We start from the raw sequence: 17944 nt of genomic DNA on the forward strand, positions 1-17944 counted from the left end.
TTGGGGACTTAAGAATAACCAGAAACGTTGCAGAGTTGCCCATGCTTTCATTTAAGAAGTCATATAAATGGAATTGAAATTAAAAGGAACAAACCATTGACACACACAATTTAGATGAGTCTTCAGGGAATTATATGGAGTGAAGAAACCAATCCCAAAGGGTTATACACTGTATTATTGCATTTATATAATGCTCTTGAAATGACAAAATTATAGAAATTGAGATCAAATTAGTGGTTGCTGAGTAAGAAGGGGTGGGAGCGAGAGGAAAGTGGATGTGGTTACAAAAGGGCAACAAGAGGAATCCTTGCTGTGATGGAAATGTTCTGTATCTTGACTGTATTGACATCAACATCCCGGTTATGATATTGTAGCCACGATACACACAGGCCACACAGGTACTATTGGGGGAAACTGGGTAACAGGTACCTAGCTTCTCTCTACATGTATTATTTCTTAAATGGCATGTGAATCTACAATTACCTCAAAATGAAAGGTTTAATTTTTTAAAAGGTGCTGAAAGCTGTGTGTACACCAGTTGAAGAGGTGATGACCAGCCTTTATTACACTGATTCAATTCTGACAGCTGAAGATACTTGGTCTGACTCATTTATAAAACCCGCTGCTTTTAGTTGTGCAAAAATCAGGGTTTTCAACTTAATATTCGCTGGTTGCCTTGGTGTATTAGTTTACTATGGCTGCCAAAATAAAGTACCACATACCAGGTGGCTTAAAACAACAGAAATTTATTGTCTCACAGTTATGGAAGCTAGAAGTCTGAAATCAAGGTGTTAGCTGGGCCATGCTCCCTCTGAAACCTGTAGGGGAATCCTTCCTTGCCTCTTCCTAGCTTCCAATGGCTTGCCAGCAACCTTTGGTGTTCCCTGGCTTACAGATGCATAACTCAATCTCTGCCTTCACCTCTTTCTCTGTTCCCCCTGTGTGTCTGTCTTCACTTAGCCTTCTTTTAAGGACACCAGTCATGTTGGATTAAAGGCTCACCCTACTCCAGTATGACCCCATTGAAAGTACTTACATCTGCAATGACCCTACTGCCACATAAGGTCACACCCTGAGGTACTGTGGGTCAGGATTCCTACACATCTTTTTGGGGGGATAGGGGTGCACAACCCGTAACACTTGGCTAGAGTCAAAATATTCTGTTTGTTGTTTTCAGACCTTATTCACATCCCCATTCCCACCACGGAGCTTCCCAGATGGACAGGTGGAAGGATGGACGGTGGTTCCCTAACAGTTGATAGAAACTCCAGCGCACCATTCTGATCTCACACACCTAGGAGCCACCTGTCTCAGTATAGGCAGCCAAATGCCACCTGTAGCTCCCTGATGGCAACACTGCCTCTCAGCCACTCTCCCACAGGGAGCGTCATGCCCCCAGGCTGCTTCAGCAATCACTCTTTGTCTAGGATCCAAAAGCCTCTGAAAGCTATAGTGACATCCTCATACACATTATGCTGCCAGGTTCAAAAGGCTGCCTGTCTTATTTCACAGGCTCGCTCTAAATTAAATCAGGCTATAACTTATGTCCTTGTGGATTTCCTATCAAGAGACCTGCTGTCCCTCCAGATATCTGGCTTTTATGAGCACCGCTCCCAGCCGCTGGATATGACTGTGTATCTGAGTCCTGGCTGCGGGCAAAATTCAAGGTCAGAAAGCTCCTAGGCATGTAAATCAAGATACTAGCTATTTAATTAATTGTTCTGTTTAATTGTCCCCAAGCATCTCATTCAATAAATACTTATTGAGCACCAACTATATGCCAGGCACTCTCCTCGATGCTGGTGACACAGCAGTGCATTAAACAAATTCTCTATCCTCGTGGCTCTGCATTCTAATGGGGAGAAATAGAACACTGAACAAACAAGACAATCTCTGGGGTTGTAACTGCTGTAAAGGAAATAAACAGGATGATGTGATAGAAGTGGAGAGGGGACATCTGAGCTGCAATTTAAAGGATGAACACAAGCCAGCCACAGGATGTGTCTACGGAAGAACATTCCAGGGCAGAGAGAACAGCAAGGACAATGGCCTTTACAAGTATTGAACTTGACATGTTCAACTGAAAGGTGATTCAGAAACTATGTGGGACCTCTCTGCTTTGCTCCTTTCCACCTTCTGCCACTTGCTGCGTGCCTTCTGCCTTTGTATTGTCTTTTTTTTTTAATTTTTATTTTATATTGGATCATAGTTGATTAACAATGTTGTGTTAGTTTCAGGCGTACAGCAAGTGATTCAGTTATACATATACATGTACCTATTCTTTTTCAAATTATTTTCCCATTTAGGTTATTACAGAATATTGAGCAGAGTTCCCTGAGGTATACAGTAGGTCCTTGTTGGTTATCTATTTTAAATATAGTAGTGTTTATATGTCAATCCCAAACTCCCAGTCTATCCCTCCCCCCAACCCTGTAACCATGAAAAGATGCTCAACATCGCTAATTATTAGAGAAATGCAAATCAAAACTACAATATCACCTCACACCTGTCAGAATGGCCATCATCAAAATATCTACAAACAATAAATGCTGGAGAGGGTGTGGAGAAAAGGAAACCTTCCTACACTGTTGGTGGGAATATAAATTTGTACAGCCACTATGGAGAACAGTATGGAGGTTCCTTTAAAAACTAAAAATAGAGCTACCATATGATCCAGCAATCCCACTCCTGGGCATATTTCTGGGGAAAAAACACGATTTGAAAGGATACATGCACCCCAATGTTTATTGCAGCGCTGTTTACAAAAGCCAAGACATGGAAGCAACCTAAATGTCCATCAACAGATGAATGGATAAAGAAGATGTGGTACATACATACAATGGAATATTACTCAGCCATTAAAAAGAATGAAATAGGGCTTCCCTGGTGGTGCAGTGGTTGAGAATCTGCCTGCCAATGCAGGGGACACGGGTTCGAGCCCTGGTCCAGGAGGGTCCTACATGCTGCGGAGCAGCTGAGCCCGTGTGCCACAGCCGCTGAGACTGTGCTCTGGATCCCACGAGCCACGGCTGCTGGGGCCCGCACACCTGGAGCCCATGCTCCACGGCGGCAGAAGTTGCCGCAGTGAGAGGCCCACGCTCCACAACGAAGAGTAGCCCCCACTCGCCACAACTAGAGAAAGCCCGTGTGCAGCAACAAAGACCCAACACAACCATAAATAAATAAATAAATAAATAAATAAATAATTTATTTATTTATTTATTTTTAAAAAAAGAATGAAATAATGCCATTTGCAATGACATGGATGGACCTGGAGATTATCATACGAAGTGAAGTAAGGCAGACAAAGACAAATATCATATGATATAGCTTACATACAGAGTCTAAAAGAATGATACTAATGAGCATATTTACAAAACAGAAACAGACTCAGACTTCGAGAACGAACTTATGAATTGTTTGTTTAACTTGACAATGCCCACATGAGTCTGGCCCAGGCTCTCCCCTGCACTTGAATGCCTGGACCTTGTGCTGACAAATCTCCTGCTGTCCCACCCATGCCCTGGGCTTGGATCAATTGAGGATATGCATTTCACCCCTCACAGAAGTGATCTGCTTCAACCATCCTGAGAGCTGGACACTGGCCATGGTGAAATTCAAAGCAGAAAACGGGGAGCAGCTCATTTCCCCAGCTATATACCTGCCAGGCGTCTGTGGACGTCATCCACACCCCACAACTGACTGTGATAAGGGTTGTGTTTCCCAGGACTCAGCCACAGCCTTGCCCGCTGACCTCCCCAGAAGCTCTATAAACACTCTGGAAGCAGAAGCCAGCTTATGACCCAGAGCCTGGTGAGCTCATCATCTCCTGGGACACTGCATCTAACAATGGCAGTTTTTCCCTTTTCTAACACAGCTAGATTTTTTTTTCTGGTCCCTAAATTTTTATATTAATTAACTATTAACAACTATTTATGTGTAAGTAACTTGATTTTTTTAAAACAATGTTTAACTGAGAGAGAAAAAGCATCAGAAGCTCTGTGCTGATTCAGGACCAATGTCACTGATTTCCTGGTCCAGTAGAGTCTCCTCTGGGCTTCTGCCCCTGCATGTGCACATGCAGCTTCCAGCCTCCTCTACATTCCTGGACGACTTTCCACTCCTGACCTCTTGCACTGCCAGACTTATAGTCACCCTCAGTGTCCATGAGCATCTCTCCAGCTGCCAGCCCATCTCTGGTTCCTGGTCAACTCAGGGCTCTGGGTTTCGGCCACTCTTCTTTCCTGGGCATCAGACGTTCATGGCATCAGGCCCTGCCTGGCTGTGGGAGTGTGCTCACGAGCAAGTCACTCCCCCCTCTGAACTTGTTTACACAAATGCAGGATATGAATGGTGACAACAATACCGTAGAAATCAGTCAGGATATTTCTGTTGTGCATGACAGGAAGCCAACTCACGAAAGTTTAAGCAAAAAGGGAGATGTTGGTTTTTTTTGCTTCATGTTATTGGAGAACACAGGTTCAGGACCTCGAGGGACTCACACAGTATCATCAGGATACTTTCTCTGTCTCCCTCCACCCTTCACCCCCCTCTCACCCTCACCTCTGCCCTCATTCTCTACTGATCAGATGGTTCGGGGCTTCCTTTATCCCTGCCTAGCAGCCCCTTTGGAAAAGAGGGCTTCTCTACCAGCATCTCTATGTCAAGGGCTTTGACCAAGCTTAGATTCCCATGACCCATCCCTGGACTAATCACTGAAGACAGGTAAATAGGATCCTGGGACCAGCAAGGCCTGGGTCATGTGCCCACCGTTATCTCCCAGGGTAGGTGTGGGGCTAAGCAGAGTATTGTGAGGGGCAGTCATATAAGGAACCACACAAAGTAGAAAGCAGTAAATACTACAGTTTGGTTCACTAAATATTCATTCCATAATCTTCCAACCATCTGCTACCCTCTGCTACAAAGGCTAGAAAGCTAAAAATACTACTTCGCAGACTGTCTTGCAGTTAGAGCGCAGGCTTATATCCAAATTCTGCCCAGCACATGTTCCCAAGAGAAGCAGACATGATTAATGTGAGGTGGTGGCTGGTGCAGTCATCAGGTTTTCTCGTAAGTACAGGAGGATCACAGATACCTTTTGTTCTTCGGGGCCAGCTATGTCGTAGGGTTCTAGTGTCTAATCCCTACATCACTGGTGGTACATCACAACAGCTTCATTTCTGCTAGAACTAGTGGTATGGCTGTGCATATTTCCTAACTGTGCCCCTAGCTCTGTAGCATCCACGCTTGGTTCCCTGAATCCCATAAATTCTGTAAGCAACCTAATACCCTGAAAGAAATTTCTTTCTTCATCAACTGGCTAGTTTGGTGTAGAAGTAAAACTAACACCTTGCCCTGCTACATTATGCAAAAATGTGCACACATTATGTTCCCTGGTCAGGAGAAAACAAACATACGCCTGCTCCCTGAGCCCCACCCCTCCCCAAAAATAAAAACAATAAAAAGACCCAGGATCACACTATCTAGCTCTGGTCCCCCAAATTACTGAAATAGTGAACCTTTCCTGTAACTTACTGACTCCTGATAAAAACAACTTTATTGTTTTGCAACTTTATTGACTTTTACAGTGCTGCCATCCAAAGACATGACACAGTCTTGGAGGTTACAACACTCCCGTGAGATAACTGCTTTTTTCCCCCACAGTGAACATAGGAACTGTAAACGTGGTAATCTTGTGGTTGCTTTCTTTTAAAATAACTGTTTGTTGTATGTTTCATTTGTCAAGCCAGTCCTTCAAAAACCTGAACTCCCTTGCAATCCATCTTCGTAAATAAAATGTTTTCCTTTCCTGAATGCTTTTATAGCTGTGCCTTCTTTTGACAATAGGCTCTGTTGTTTGCAATTAAGAGCCCTGATAAATACTGGAAGGGAGGCTCCCCAGTGTATGAACACGAGTTGTTGAGGGAGAGCAGTGCTGTTAGAGGAAAAGAATGCGTTGAGAAAATAAAAACAGAAAATTGTGCCTACATTATTTCATAATTCACATTATGATTGACTGGAATAATGTGGTATTGTTATAAACTGCAAAACCCAATGTAAATGTAAGGCTAAAGCAGTATTCTGATTGGTAGTTACCATTTGGCAGGTGAGTCAAGGGTACCTGCATTGCACAGGAAGCATCCATCTCCCATTAGCAAAACTCTCCTTGTCTTTCCCTATTAAAGACCCTCTATGAAGGTCCTAAACTGCCCACATATATTGTCTTCCTAGATAAGGTGACCATCACTTGGAAATCAACAATGCACATGGAGTCATCTATCCCTGCCACAGGTGCCGACTAAGCATCAACTGGCAAAAACGTGATCGCAGGCCAGCATCAGGCAGCACCACCAGGACGCAGACACAGAGGAAGTTTACACTGGATACCCAATTCAGTGTAGCCATCAGTGCTGGAAGAGAAGGAGGCAACTGGACTAGGGAGAGGCACGAGGGGAGAGTCAAATGTACCTATAACATTTTATTTTTATAAAATAAAAAATATAGGAAACAAATATGACAAAATGTTGCCATTTGTTATTTCTGAAGGTGGGCTTATAATTTGTTAATATTTTTTCTGCATTTTTAAAACCTCTCAAAAAAAAAAAAAAAGGAGAAAGAGAAGCCCAAAAGAGAAACCTTATAGGTTGCATGCTTTGCCTCTACCTCTATAATTTTGCCCCTCAGGAGAAACCTTTCATCAGAAATAATAGTAATTTTTTTTAAAAAACTGAGTTCTAAAACTGATGTTAAACCATTACTAGAAATTTATTTTAAGTGCTAAGGTGCCTAGACATTAGTGGTTCAGATTAACCTGAAAAGTTTTTCAGGTGTCTCAGATTTGGTGAAGCAAGTTTTCAATGTAGGCCCAAGTTTCCCAAGATTCCTTAGAATCAAGTGTGGCCACCAATGAAAATATTGCTTGAGTCCATTTGAAGGCATTTCCCTGGAAATTGCTTGTAAATGCAAAAGCAAAAGAAAACAACAAAATTCCTGAGCAGAAACATTCAAGAGTTTTTGGTTCTAGAGGTCTCCTGAAAGAGATCCTGTGTGTGTGTGTGTGTGTACATATTGGAGGGAGGGGGATGTTAATTAAGAGGGTTCAGGGCTACACCCTTGGCTTATTCAGTCTTGTCCATGCCTTACAGTGTGTTAAAGGAAGCTTTATTTTGCTTATTTTCCCTTTTCAGTAATCCTTTATAATGCCCTAGCCTCATGGTAGAATTTTAGTAGAATTAAACTAACACAAATCAAAACTGCATAATTAATTAAGTCCTGCAATTACTAATTGACCTAAGTCTAGGAAAAGGAGTCACCCAGGAGATAGTCAGTTACACAACAGGTATAGCACTAGTTCAAGTATAATGGTTAAAACTAGGTTTAAGACTATTTTGGTTAAAAATCCCAAGTGTGCCCCCAACCTCTATCCTATTAACCCTCAAAGTTGTGGGTTCTGCATTTGACCTAGGAGCTACATTCTCAGACACCCAGGAACTATAGGATTAAAAGGAAAGAGAAACAACTTTAATGTTTTATGAGTGTAAAGTAACAAAAACACAAATTTTACTCACTCATCCGTTCAATAAAAATTTGTGGAAGTCCCACACTGTTCATCAGAAACAGGTACTTTAATATACATGGGTTTCAACACTCTTATTTCAAAAACTCCCACTTAACTTTAGACTGCTTTACACTCCCCAGGTACCCCCCCCCCACAAAACAGGGATTCCATTCTTCATATCCAACTTGAATTTGTATATCATAAATATTCTATTCTAATATTTTGTAATCAGGTAGTTCTCCCATAAATAAATTTTTAAAAATATGCTACTATTAACCCTAATTTATGTTGACCCAAATGTTTGTTTAGAAAAAAAACTCAGTTTGAACCATATGAAATTGTAGTAAAAAAAAATGGTCAAATGTTTGAAATTGTCAAATATCAGCAATATATAAACAAATATACATATTCTTAATGTTTTATTTTCCATACATTATCTCATTTTATTTTTTATTATAAATATGAATATAGTACATGTTCAGTTACCCATAAAGCCCATCCACATTATTAATATTTTGTTATATTTTTCTCTAGTCTTTATCTTACTTGCATTTTTTTTGAATTTTTGAATTTTATTTTTTTTATACAGCAGGTTCTTATTAGTTATCTATTTTATACATATTAGTGTATATATGTCAATCCCAATCTCCCAATTCATCCCACCACTACCCTCCCCCCACCACTTTCCCCCCTTGGTAGCCATACGTTTGTTCTCTACATCTGTGTCTCTATTTCTGCCCTGCAAACTGGTTCATCTGTACCATTTTTCTAGGTTCCACATATATGCGTTAATATACGATATTTGTTTTTCTCTTTCTGACTTACTTCACTCTGTATGACAGTCTCTAGATCCATCCACGTCTCTACAAATGACCCAATTTCGTTCCTTTTTATGGCTGACATACTCTTAATGTTCTTTAGATTCCTAAACTTACTTGAGCTCTCTTCCCTCATCCACTTTCTAACTTATTTTCCTTAATCTTTCAAGGTATTCTTATTCTGACCTGATGCCACCACCCCATTTGATGGTGGCATATCTCCTAGAATCAAATCTAGCAATCATCCCACCTTCTGTTTTAATATGTTTTGCGTATTCGCCAACTTCCGATTCTGGCAACGTGGCAGAACTTAGAACACTGCTACAAACAACTAGAAGTGTTGGATAAAACAAAAGACATCTTTAAATTCATAGCTGAGTTTATAAGAAATAAAAGGAAATTCCCAGTTGCCTAAAAGAGAGACCAGAGAGCTTGCACTGAGGAGTGATTTTCAGACCAGGAACTAGGCCCTCACAGCTAACTTTGGGTTTCAACACCCACACACAGACTGAATGAGCCTGGACCCCCCTGAAGCAGGTAGTTGTAATGGAAAGCCCTGCGTAAATCCAGAATCCTCAAAGAGTGGCCACCTCAGTGAAAGAGAGAGTGAAAACTGTATCCTCTACCTCAGAGAGATGGCAAGGAAATGTGCCTTTTCCTGTGGTTGAGATCTTGGGCTAGTGACAACCCTATAACACCCGGCAGGAGCAAACGTGAAACTGTTCTGGAGGCCACTTCTGCAGCCAAGACTTCACAGTACCTTTCAGAAAAAGGAGATGGACTCACAATCAAAAACTTACAAACATTCAAGGAAATGATCAACCATAAGAGAGAATCAGCAGACACAATAAGCATCCCAAGATAACAATCTGAAATAATACATTTGAAATTATAAAAGAGGGAATTAAAACTATTAAAAAAAAAAGAATAAGACACTAGTATCAACTGATACCCTCCTGCTCCTTTACATGCCAGGTGTATGCTTATACCCTCAACTTTTCTAAACGCCCTACATCCATAACAGGCTTACCTATATGATGATGTCACTAGAGGCTCCAAAAAGATCCACTCCACCCATTTCTCAACACCTGTCAAATATATGAAATGCTCAACTTAGTCACCCTTTTTGCTTAAGACAGTAAACTTTTTTTTTAAGTACCCTTAATGGTCAATGTATTAATGCAATAACATCTGTTAACATGTACATCTAAAATGGTTTATTTATTTAGCATGCCACCATGAGGGAATGGAATTCAATTTCTGTTAAGTTTGGAAGAGAGAGGACAAGTAAGCAATTCAGGACAAGGTCACTGGGCACCCAAAAGGACAACAAGAAAACAAGAGGTATCTGAAAAGAGATGGAGTGAATATGAGAACATAAAAACTCTGAAAATGGGTGTTGATTCTCTGAAGATAGTTTTCTTACTTTTTAGTTTTGCCTAGGGTAAATCCTTACTTCTAAATTTCACCTAGAGTCACTCATGCCTTTCAGCCTAGCCAAAAACTCCTCTAAGTTTTTACACTTTATGACTGATAAAGATTTTCCGCCCAGCCAACCTGGAAGTTCCTCGACAATAAAACGGTTTTCACAATAGCTTCCAGTCACAACCAATCTAAATGGCGTGTTCAGAAAAATGACAAGTAGAGAAACTCTTTGGCAAACTCTGCAGAAGAGATAATTTCAGAGACTTGGACACCCCAGAGAAAAACAAAGCCACATCTGTTTGTTCCCATTTTGAGACAAATTTCCTCCCTTTCTAAAAAATTCCACCCAATAAAGTAAAAGGATATTTCTTGCAGAACCGTGAATATTTGGAGTTGAGACTTTAGGACCGAAAAAAAAAAAATTAATTAAAGATGAAAATTCCAGACAATAAATTAGTTGCTTTGTCTACCAGCATCAAAAATGTTCTACTATACCTTAACTGTCAACACAGGCAGACATACCCCAGAGATACTGTGGGTTCAGTTCTGGGCCAATGCAATCAAGGAAATACTGCAGTAAAGTGAGTCACATGGATTTTTTGGTTTCCCAGTGCATATAAAAGTTATGTTTATACTATACCGTAGACTATTCAGTATGCAATAGCATGTCTAGAAAAACAACGTACATACCTTAATTTAAAAAATACTTTATTGCCATATTTCAAAATTTTTCAATGGGTACATTTTATTCCAAACTCTTTTTAAAAATATCTACAAACTTTATTGTTCGTACTACTTTACTAATTATACCTAATGGTGTTTGTAAAATAGAGTGTCTAAAAGAGAAAATCTATTTAATAGGTGTTCAGATATATTAAAAAACTACTTTATTGCTAAGAAATTCTAACCATCACCTGAGCCTTCAGCAAGCCATAATCTTTTTCCTGGTGTGGGTCTTGCCTCCACGTCGATGGCTGCTGACTGATCCGGGTGGTGGTTGCTGAAGGCTGGGGGGGCTGCAGCAATTTCTTAAAACAAGACAACAGTGAAGTTGGCCCCATCGATTGACTCTTCCTTTCATGAATGAGTTCTTTGTAGCATGTAATACCGTTTGATAGGATTTTACCCACAGAACTTCTTTCAAAGCTGGAATCAATCCTCTCAAACCCTGCCACTGCTTTATCAACTAAGTTTGTGTGATATTCTAAATCCTTTGTTGTCATTTCAACAGTCTTCCTAGAATCTTCTCTAGGAGTAACTTCCATCTCAGGTAACCACTTCCTTTGCTCATACATAAGAAGCAACTCTTCATTCATTAAAGTTTTATCATGAGATCGCAGCAATTCAATCACATCTTCAGGCTCCACTTCTAATTCTAGTTCTCTTGCTATTTCCACCACAAATGCAATCACTTCCTCCACTGAAGTCTTGAACCCCTCAAAGCCATTCAGGAGGCTTGGAATCACCTCCTTCTACACTTCTGTTAATTGTTGTTATTTTGACTTCTCATTAATCACAAATGTTTTTAATGGCATCTAGAATGGTGAATCCTTTCCAGAAGGTTTCAATCTACTTTGCCCAGATTCATCAGAGGAATCACAATCCATGGCAGCTATAACCCTACAAAATGTATTTCTTAAAGAATAAGACTTGAAAGTCTAAAGTATTTCTTGATCCATGGGCTGCAGAATGGATGTTGTGTTTGCAGGCATGAAAACAACATGAATCTCACTGTACATCTCCAACAGAGCTCTTGGGCGAGTAGGTGCCCAAGATCTCATTGTCAATGAGCAGTAATATTTTAAAAGGAATCTTTTCTTCTGAGCAGTAGATCTCAACAGTGGGCTTAAAATATTCAGTAAATTATAGCTGCTTCACTTTGTTGTACAGCAGAAACTAACACAACATTGTAAAGCAATTATACTCCAATAAAAATTTAAAAAATAAAATAAATAAATAAAAAGATAGCTCCCCCCCCCAGAAAAAGTATTCAGTAAACCATGTTGTAAATAGATGTGCTGTCATTCAGGATTTGTTGTTCCATTTACAGAGCACAGGTAGAATAGATTTGGCATAATTCCTAAGGGCTCTAGGATTTTCAGAATGGTAAATGAGTATTGGCTTCAACCTCAAGTCATCAGCTGTATTAACCCCTAACAAGAGAGTCAGCCTGTTCTTTGAAGCTTGAAGCCCGGCATTGACTTCTCCTCTCTAGCTGTGAAAGTCCTAGATGGCATCTTCTTCCAACAGAAGGCTGTTTTTTCTACATTGAAAATCTGTAGTTTAGTGTAGCCACTTTCATTCATTATCTTAGCTAGATCTTCTGGATAACTTACTGCAGCTTCTACATCAGCCCTTGCTGCTTCGCATTGCATTTTTATGTTATAGAGATGGCTTCTTTCCTTAAACTTCATGAACCAACCTCTGCTAGCTTCAAACTTTTCTTTTGCAGCTACCTTACCTCTCTCAGCCTTCACAGAATTGAATAAAGTTAGGGTCTTGCTCTGGATTAGGCTTTGGCTTAAGAGAATGTTGTGGCTGGTAAGATCTTCTATCCAAACAAAACTTTCTCCATGTCAGCAATAAGGCTGCTTCTCTTTCTTACCATTTGTGTGTTCACTGGAGTAGCACTTCTAATTTCCTTCAAAAACTTTCCTTTGCATTTACAACTTGGTTGTTTGGCACAAGAGCCTTTTTTTTTTTTTTTTGGCCTATTTCAGCATTCGGCATGCCTTCCTAAGCTTAATCATCTAGCTTTTGATTTAAAGTGAGAGACATGCAACTCTTCCTTTCACCTGAACACTTAGAGGCCAATGCAGGATTATTAACTGGCCTAATTTCAGTATTGCTGTGTCTCAGGGAATAGGGAGGCCCGAGGAGAGGGGGAGAGACAGGAATGGCCAGGCAGTATAGTGGTCAGGACACACACAACATTATGGATTAAGTTTGCAGACGTACATGGGCACAGTTCGTGGCATCCCCAAACAATTAAAACAGTAACATCAAAGATCACTGATCACCACAACAAATATTATAATAATAATGAAAAAGTTTGAAATATTGCAAGAATTACCAAAATGTAACACACAGACACAAAGTGAACAAATGCTGTTGGAAAAATGGCACCCAAAGACTTGCTCAACACAGGGTTGCCACAACCTTCAGTTTGTAAAAAAAAAACTATTACCTTGAAGCATTATAAAGTGAAGCAAAATAAAACAAGGTATACCTGTAAAAGAATATTATAACGTGATATAAACACTGCTCTGATTGGGGAGGGTTACATTTCTAATCCTAAACAAAGGAGCTCTGTATTTCCTTAGCACATGACTACAGACTAAGGTCCAGAACAAAACAGGATCAGATAAAAGAAAAACAAAACAGTGGACCAAACTTTAAATACGTCGTTCTGCTCCAATGAGCTCACTGCTGTAGAAACCTTTGTAAAGGTGAAATTCTTGCAATTATTCTTGGAGTTAGCTGCTTTAGATGACAGCAGTTCCTGTTAGAAACAACGTTAATGTAGCAGAGTTATGATGTAGCCAGATCATTTATTAACATCCTAGCAGTTACAAATGACTGAGCCCTAACAGAGACAAGGCACATTAGCACACATGAAAAGGGGCCTAATTGCTAGACTAGGTAGAAGAATCTAGGAAACACAGAAAAAAAGCAATTAACTGATTATATTTAACTATGTCTCTATTAATACACTGGATAGGTCATTCATCTCCATGCCTCTGGGAAAGACTGTTTTGGTTTGGTTTTTTTTTGGCCACGCTGCATAGCATGTGGGATCTCAGTTCCCTGAACAGCGATGGCACCCGTGCCCCCTGCATTGGAAGCACGGAGTCTTAACCAGTGGACCGCTAGAGAAGTCCCTAGATCATGTTTTTAAAGCACTTAAAGTAAATTGCCAGTGGGGGAAAAGATTTATTTTCCTCTTACTTATTCCTTGTCAAAGGTTTATGAAAATCCTTCAGTGGGACAATGGTAACAAAAGTTTTCACAGGATCAACAAGATTGCCAAGATAATTCGATGGGAAAAGAAGCATCTTTTCAACAAATGGTGCTGGGACACCTGTATACTCACAAGTAAAAGAATGAATTTGGACTCCTAGTTCACAGTATGTACAAAAATTAATGTACATGGACCAAAGACCTAAATGTAAGAGCTAAAACTGTAAATCTCTTAGAAGAAAGCATAAGAGTAATATTCATGACTTTTGATTAGGCAATGGTGTCTTAGAAATGACACCAAAAGCACAAGCAACAGCAAAAAATTTTAGATAAATTGGACTTCATCAGAATTTAAAACTTTTGTGCCTAAAAGGACACCACTAAGAAAATGAAAAGATAACCCACAAAATGGGAGAAAATACTTGCAAATCATTTATCAGTAAGGGTCTAGTACCCAGAATATACAGTTGACCCTTGAACAACACAGGTGTGAACTACGTGGGTCCACTTATATGCAGATTTTTTTTTACACTAAATACGTACTACAGTACTACATGATCCATGGTTGGTTAATTCCACGGGTGCTGGAACCATGAGTACAGAGGGCTGACTAAAGTTATACTTGGATTTTTGACTGCCCAGAGGTCGATGGCCCTATCCCCCGCATTGCTGAAGGGTCAGCTGTAGAAGGAACTCTTACAACTCACTGACAGGAAGACAACCCAAGTTAAAAATGGGCAAAAGATCTAAATAAATATTTTTCCAAAGAAGATACACAAATGGCCAATAAGAGCATGAAAAGATGCTCAACATCATTAGTCACTAGGAAAATGCAAATCAAAACCACAAGACACCACTTAACACCCACTAAGATGGCTATAACCAAAAAGACAAATAATAACAAACGTTGGCGAGGATGTGGAGAAATTAGAACCCTGATACAGTGTTGGTAGCAATAGAAAATGACACAGCCACTTTGGAAAGCAGTCTGGCAGTTCCTAAAAAAAGATAAACTTAGAGTTACCATATGACCCAGAAGTTTCACTCTTGCTAAATACCCAAGAGAATTGAAAATATTATGCCCACACGAAAACTACACAAATGTTCAGAGCAGCATTACTAATAATAGCCAAAAAGTGGAAACAACCCAAATGTCCATCAATTGGTGAATGGATAAAGAAAAGGTGGTATATCCATACAATGGAATATTATTCAGCCACAGAAAAGGAATGAAGTATCTGCTACAACATGAATGAACCTTGAAAACATTATGCTAAGTGAAAGAAGCCAATTACAAGAACCACTGATCTTATGACTCCATACATAAGAAATGTCCAGTACAGGCAAATCCACTGAGACAGAAAGTAGATTAGTGGCTGGCTGGGGCTCAGGGTACTTAGGGAAAATGGGAAGCAACTACTAATGCGAATGTGATTTCTTTGGAGGGGGTGATAAAAATTTCCTGGGATTCCATAGTGGTGATGGTTACATAACTCTGTGAATATACTAAAAACCATTGACCTGTATACTATAATTGGCTGAAATGTGTAATATATGAATTTTAATCTCGATAAAGTTTTTTAAGTTTTCACAGAATTTAATTTCCAGAAGAATTGGAAAGTAGAAGCTGTCCATTGAAGGCCTAGAAAGGAGAAGCAAAGGGTTACCAAAAGTATTTCATTCAGATGGAGGCCAGACTGCTTTCCTGTGCTTAACGTATTACATTATAAAAGAGTGGGGTGGCAGAATGCATACAGCATATGGAAATCAATGGCAACATGAGGCAGTTTGAGTCAGTATATTAGGAGTTCATCTACCCAGGCTGATAACTATTGACCTCACCATTTCAAACTCCTTAGGTCAATTCAGGACACCTTATTCTTGATGTAATCTACTACGTTTCTAGGCATACCAGAAACAGAAAAAGCAGGTATAATAAGGCTGTTGATAATTACATTATTATTGGCTATAATTATGGCCAATATATTTGTTATCATACATTATTATATATATATAGACTGTTGACATTACATTATTATTAGCTATAATTATGGCTAATGTATTACTTATATAATTATGAAAAATCATCCTCGTAATTATGAATTATGAGCACAAACTGGTAGTAACATTGTTTCTATCAAACATTTAACTAAGGAACTCCAAGAATTATCCAGCTGTTATCTGATTAATTTCAACTAGTATCAAAAGCACAAGTATATTTCTCTGTCAAACGAGTACCATGAACACTGCTGGTGCCCAATATAATTTAGTTGAAATATTATAGACTACCATGAGCAAAAATGGTGTTTCTCCACATCACCTGTGAAATCAATTCAACAAGTAACCACCCTCCCCCCTTTCCTTTGAAATGATTACTTCAATAACCACCTCAAGGAATCAGACAACAGACAACTTGGACCTTTACTTGGGGTCATCAACTTCCCAAAGGTTCACTACAGACTATTGCTAAGGAAAGGGGACACAGGTTAAACACAGGAACCAAACATACAGTGGTTTGGCAAGAGGAAGGCAGGCTGATTTCTCTATTTTAAAATAAATTTCAGGGTAGGAGACATACTTCTTGGCTGTTGTCTACAGTGCTGATTTTCTTTAAATAAGAGCAAATGCATTTATAAAAATCTCCTAAAGGCCTCCAAAGATGGTAACAACAGATAACAGGCAATTTGTCCAGAAGGAGCTTAGAGGTAACAGACTAGGTCACAACCACTGACCTTTTTCAAGTCAAAGCACCAGAGAGGGGTCCAGCTTTCCAGGCACTTGGATTGTGAATCCAAAGACAGTGGGGAAAAAGAAAGAGAAAGATCAACTCTGAGGAGTTAAATGCAAAACATTTATTGGAAATGATGGTTCCAATTCTTTTTGAGTCCTTGATTTCACATTGTTCACTACCAAAAGTGGTGTGTGCCATATATTTATCAAAGGGCAATCTAAATTATTTGACTCTCTTTCAAAATCTACGGTATATCTGAATATATCCCAATATGTTGCATAAAGAAGGCTGAGACAATAGCTCACACAAACCTTCAAAAGGCATTATTTGAACAATATTATATACAATTCTCGAGTTCATTTTCAACACAGCAAATAACATTCCCTATGGTTGGATATATTATAGTTATTAAAAGTTGTTGGGGATTTTCCCTCATACAGGGCACTAAAACACTTTTCAAAAAGAGCTGTAAGATATCAACAGTACAAAGATATTATTTTCACATAATAGTAGGCCTCTGGAAATCCCAATGAAAAATTCTATGTAGAGAATATGGGAAGTATATTTGAATTTATGTAAAGGGAAAAAACTCATTTGTCCATGTCTGGGCACAGAGAAAACAAGTAGATTAAACCAGTGTCATATGCTATTCTAGACACTATTCCATCCTCCATTTACTTTTCAGCCTTCTAGATTCTTCTGGGATAATTTTTCTCTATTTTTGGGCTTCATGAAACTAGGCTTCCCAAGTTTACTTGCCTTGCAACTGACTGCACATGGCTTTGGAACTTAAGCTCTGAGCCTCAATTGGCATTACCAGGATTTGATGACATAGATATGTCTGTATGGGTCAAATCCTCAAAGAACAATGAATCAAGAATACCAGAAACAACTGCACAGTGCAATGTTACGTAGTTAAGCTTTTAAGAAAACCAGAAATGCCTTTCACTTTTGCACAAGTTCTCTGACTTTTGATTACTAGAAATTTAACCATATTTATACTTTTTCTGAAAATAAAAAGGAGCAAATGGAAGTCTCTTAGGAGGACCTAAGTCATGTGTAAGGGGGAATCCTGGCTAGGCCAAGTCAAGCATAACCAAAGATCAAGGGCAAAAATCAGTCTCCTCTTTTAAGACATCCACAGAAGCAGTTTTTGCATGTCAATTAAAGTGCTGTGTGGAAAAAGAGTTGAATTAAGGGCAGATTTACCTAGGAATTCCTGAATCCAATGCAAGTTACCAGAATTGAAAGTACATGGGAAGCAGAATATTTGTTAAATGTGCACTATTTACTCTGCCCTGTATACACATGCTGTTCTATTTCAATAGTACTCAAATTTTTAGAGTCAAACTATGAGAAAATTTCTCCTGGCACCATCATTCTTCAGGGTTAAAGTTACCAATGGGAAAAACAAAACAAAACAATCAAACTCTCTCTCTCTCTATATATATA

General features: G+C 39.3%; 1 protein-coding gene across 5 annotated transcripts in view; it reads right to left on the reverse strand.

Moving 5' to 3' along the window:
* The window catches only part of GPR176 (G protein-coupled receptor 176), a 113458-nt gene that overhangs the window by 82277 nt on the left and 13237 nt on the right, over positions 1–17944 (reverse strand). For 3 of the 5 annotated variants that reach the window (XM_082443171.1, XM_082443169.1, XM_082443173.1), the window contains one exon: positions 9407–9464. The exons of 1 other annotated variant lie outside the window; for it this stretch is intronic. Coding sequence is in view for 1 of the 4 variants with exons in the window: in XM_082443169.1 (XP_082299295.1) it covers positions 9407–9464 (58 nt within the window). In the remaining 3 variants the exon portion in view is untranslated. Of the gene's footprint in view, positions 1–9406; positions 9465–16493; positions 16539–17944 lie in introns of all 5 variants that reach the window. One more of the 5 variants, XM_082443172.1, reaches the window with a different exon arrangement.

Source organism: Balaenoptera physalus (genome assembly GCF_965194825.1).
Source record: "Balaenoptera physalus genome assembly, chromosome: 2".
NCBI classification, from domain to species: Eukaryota; Metazoa; Chordata; class Mammalia; order Artiodactyla; family Balaenopteridae; genus Balaenoptera; species Balaenoptera physalus.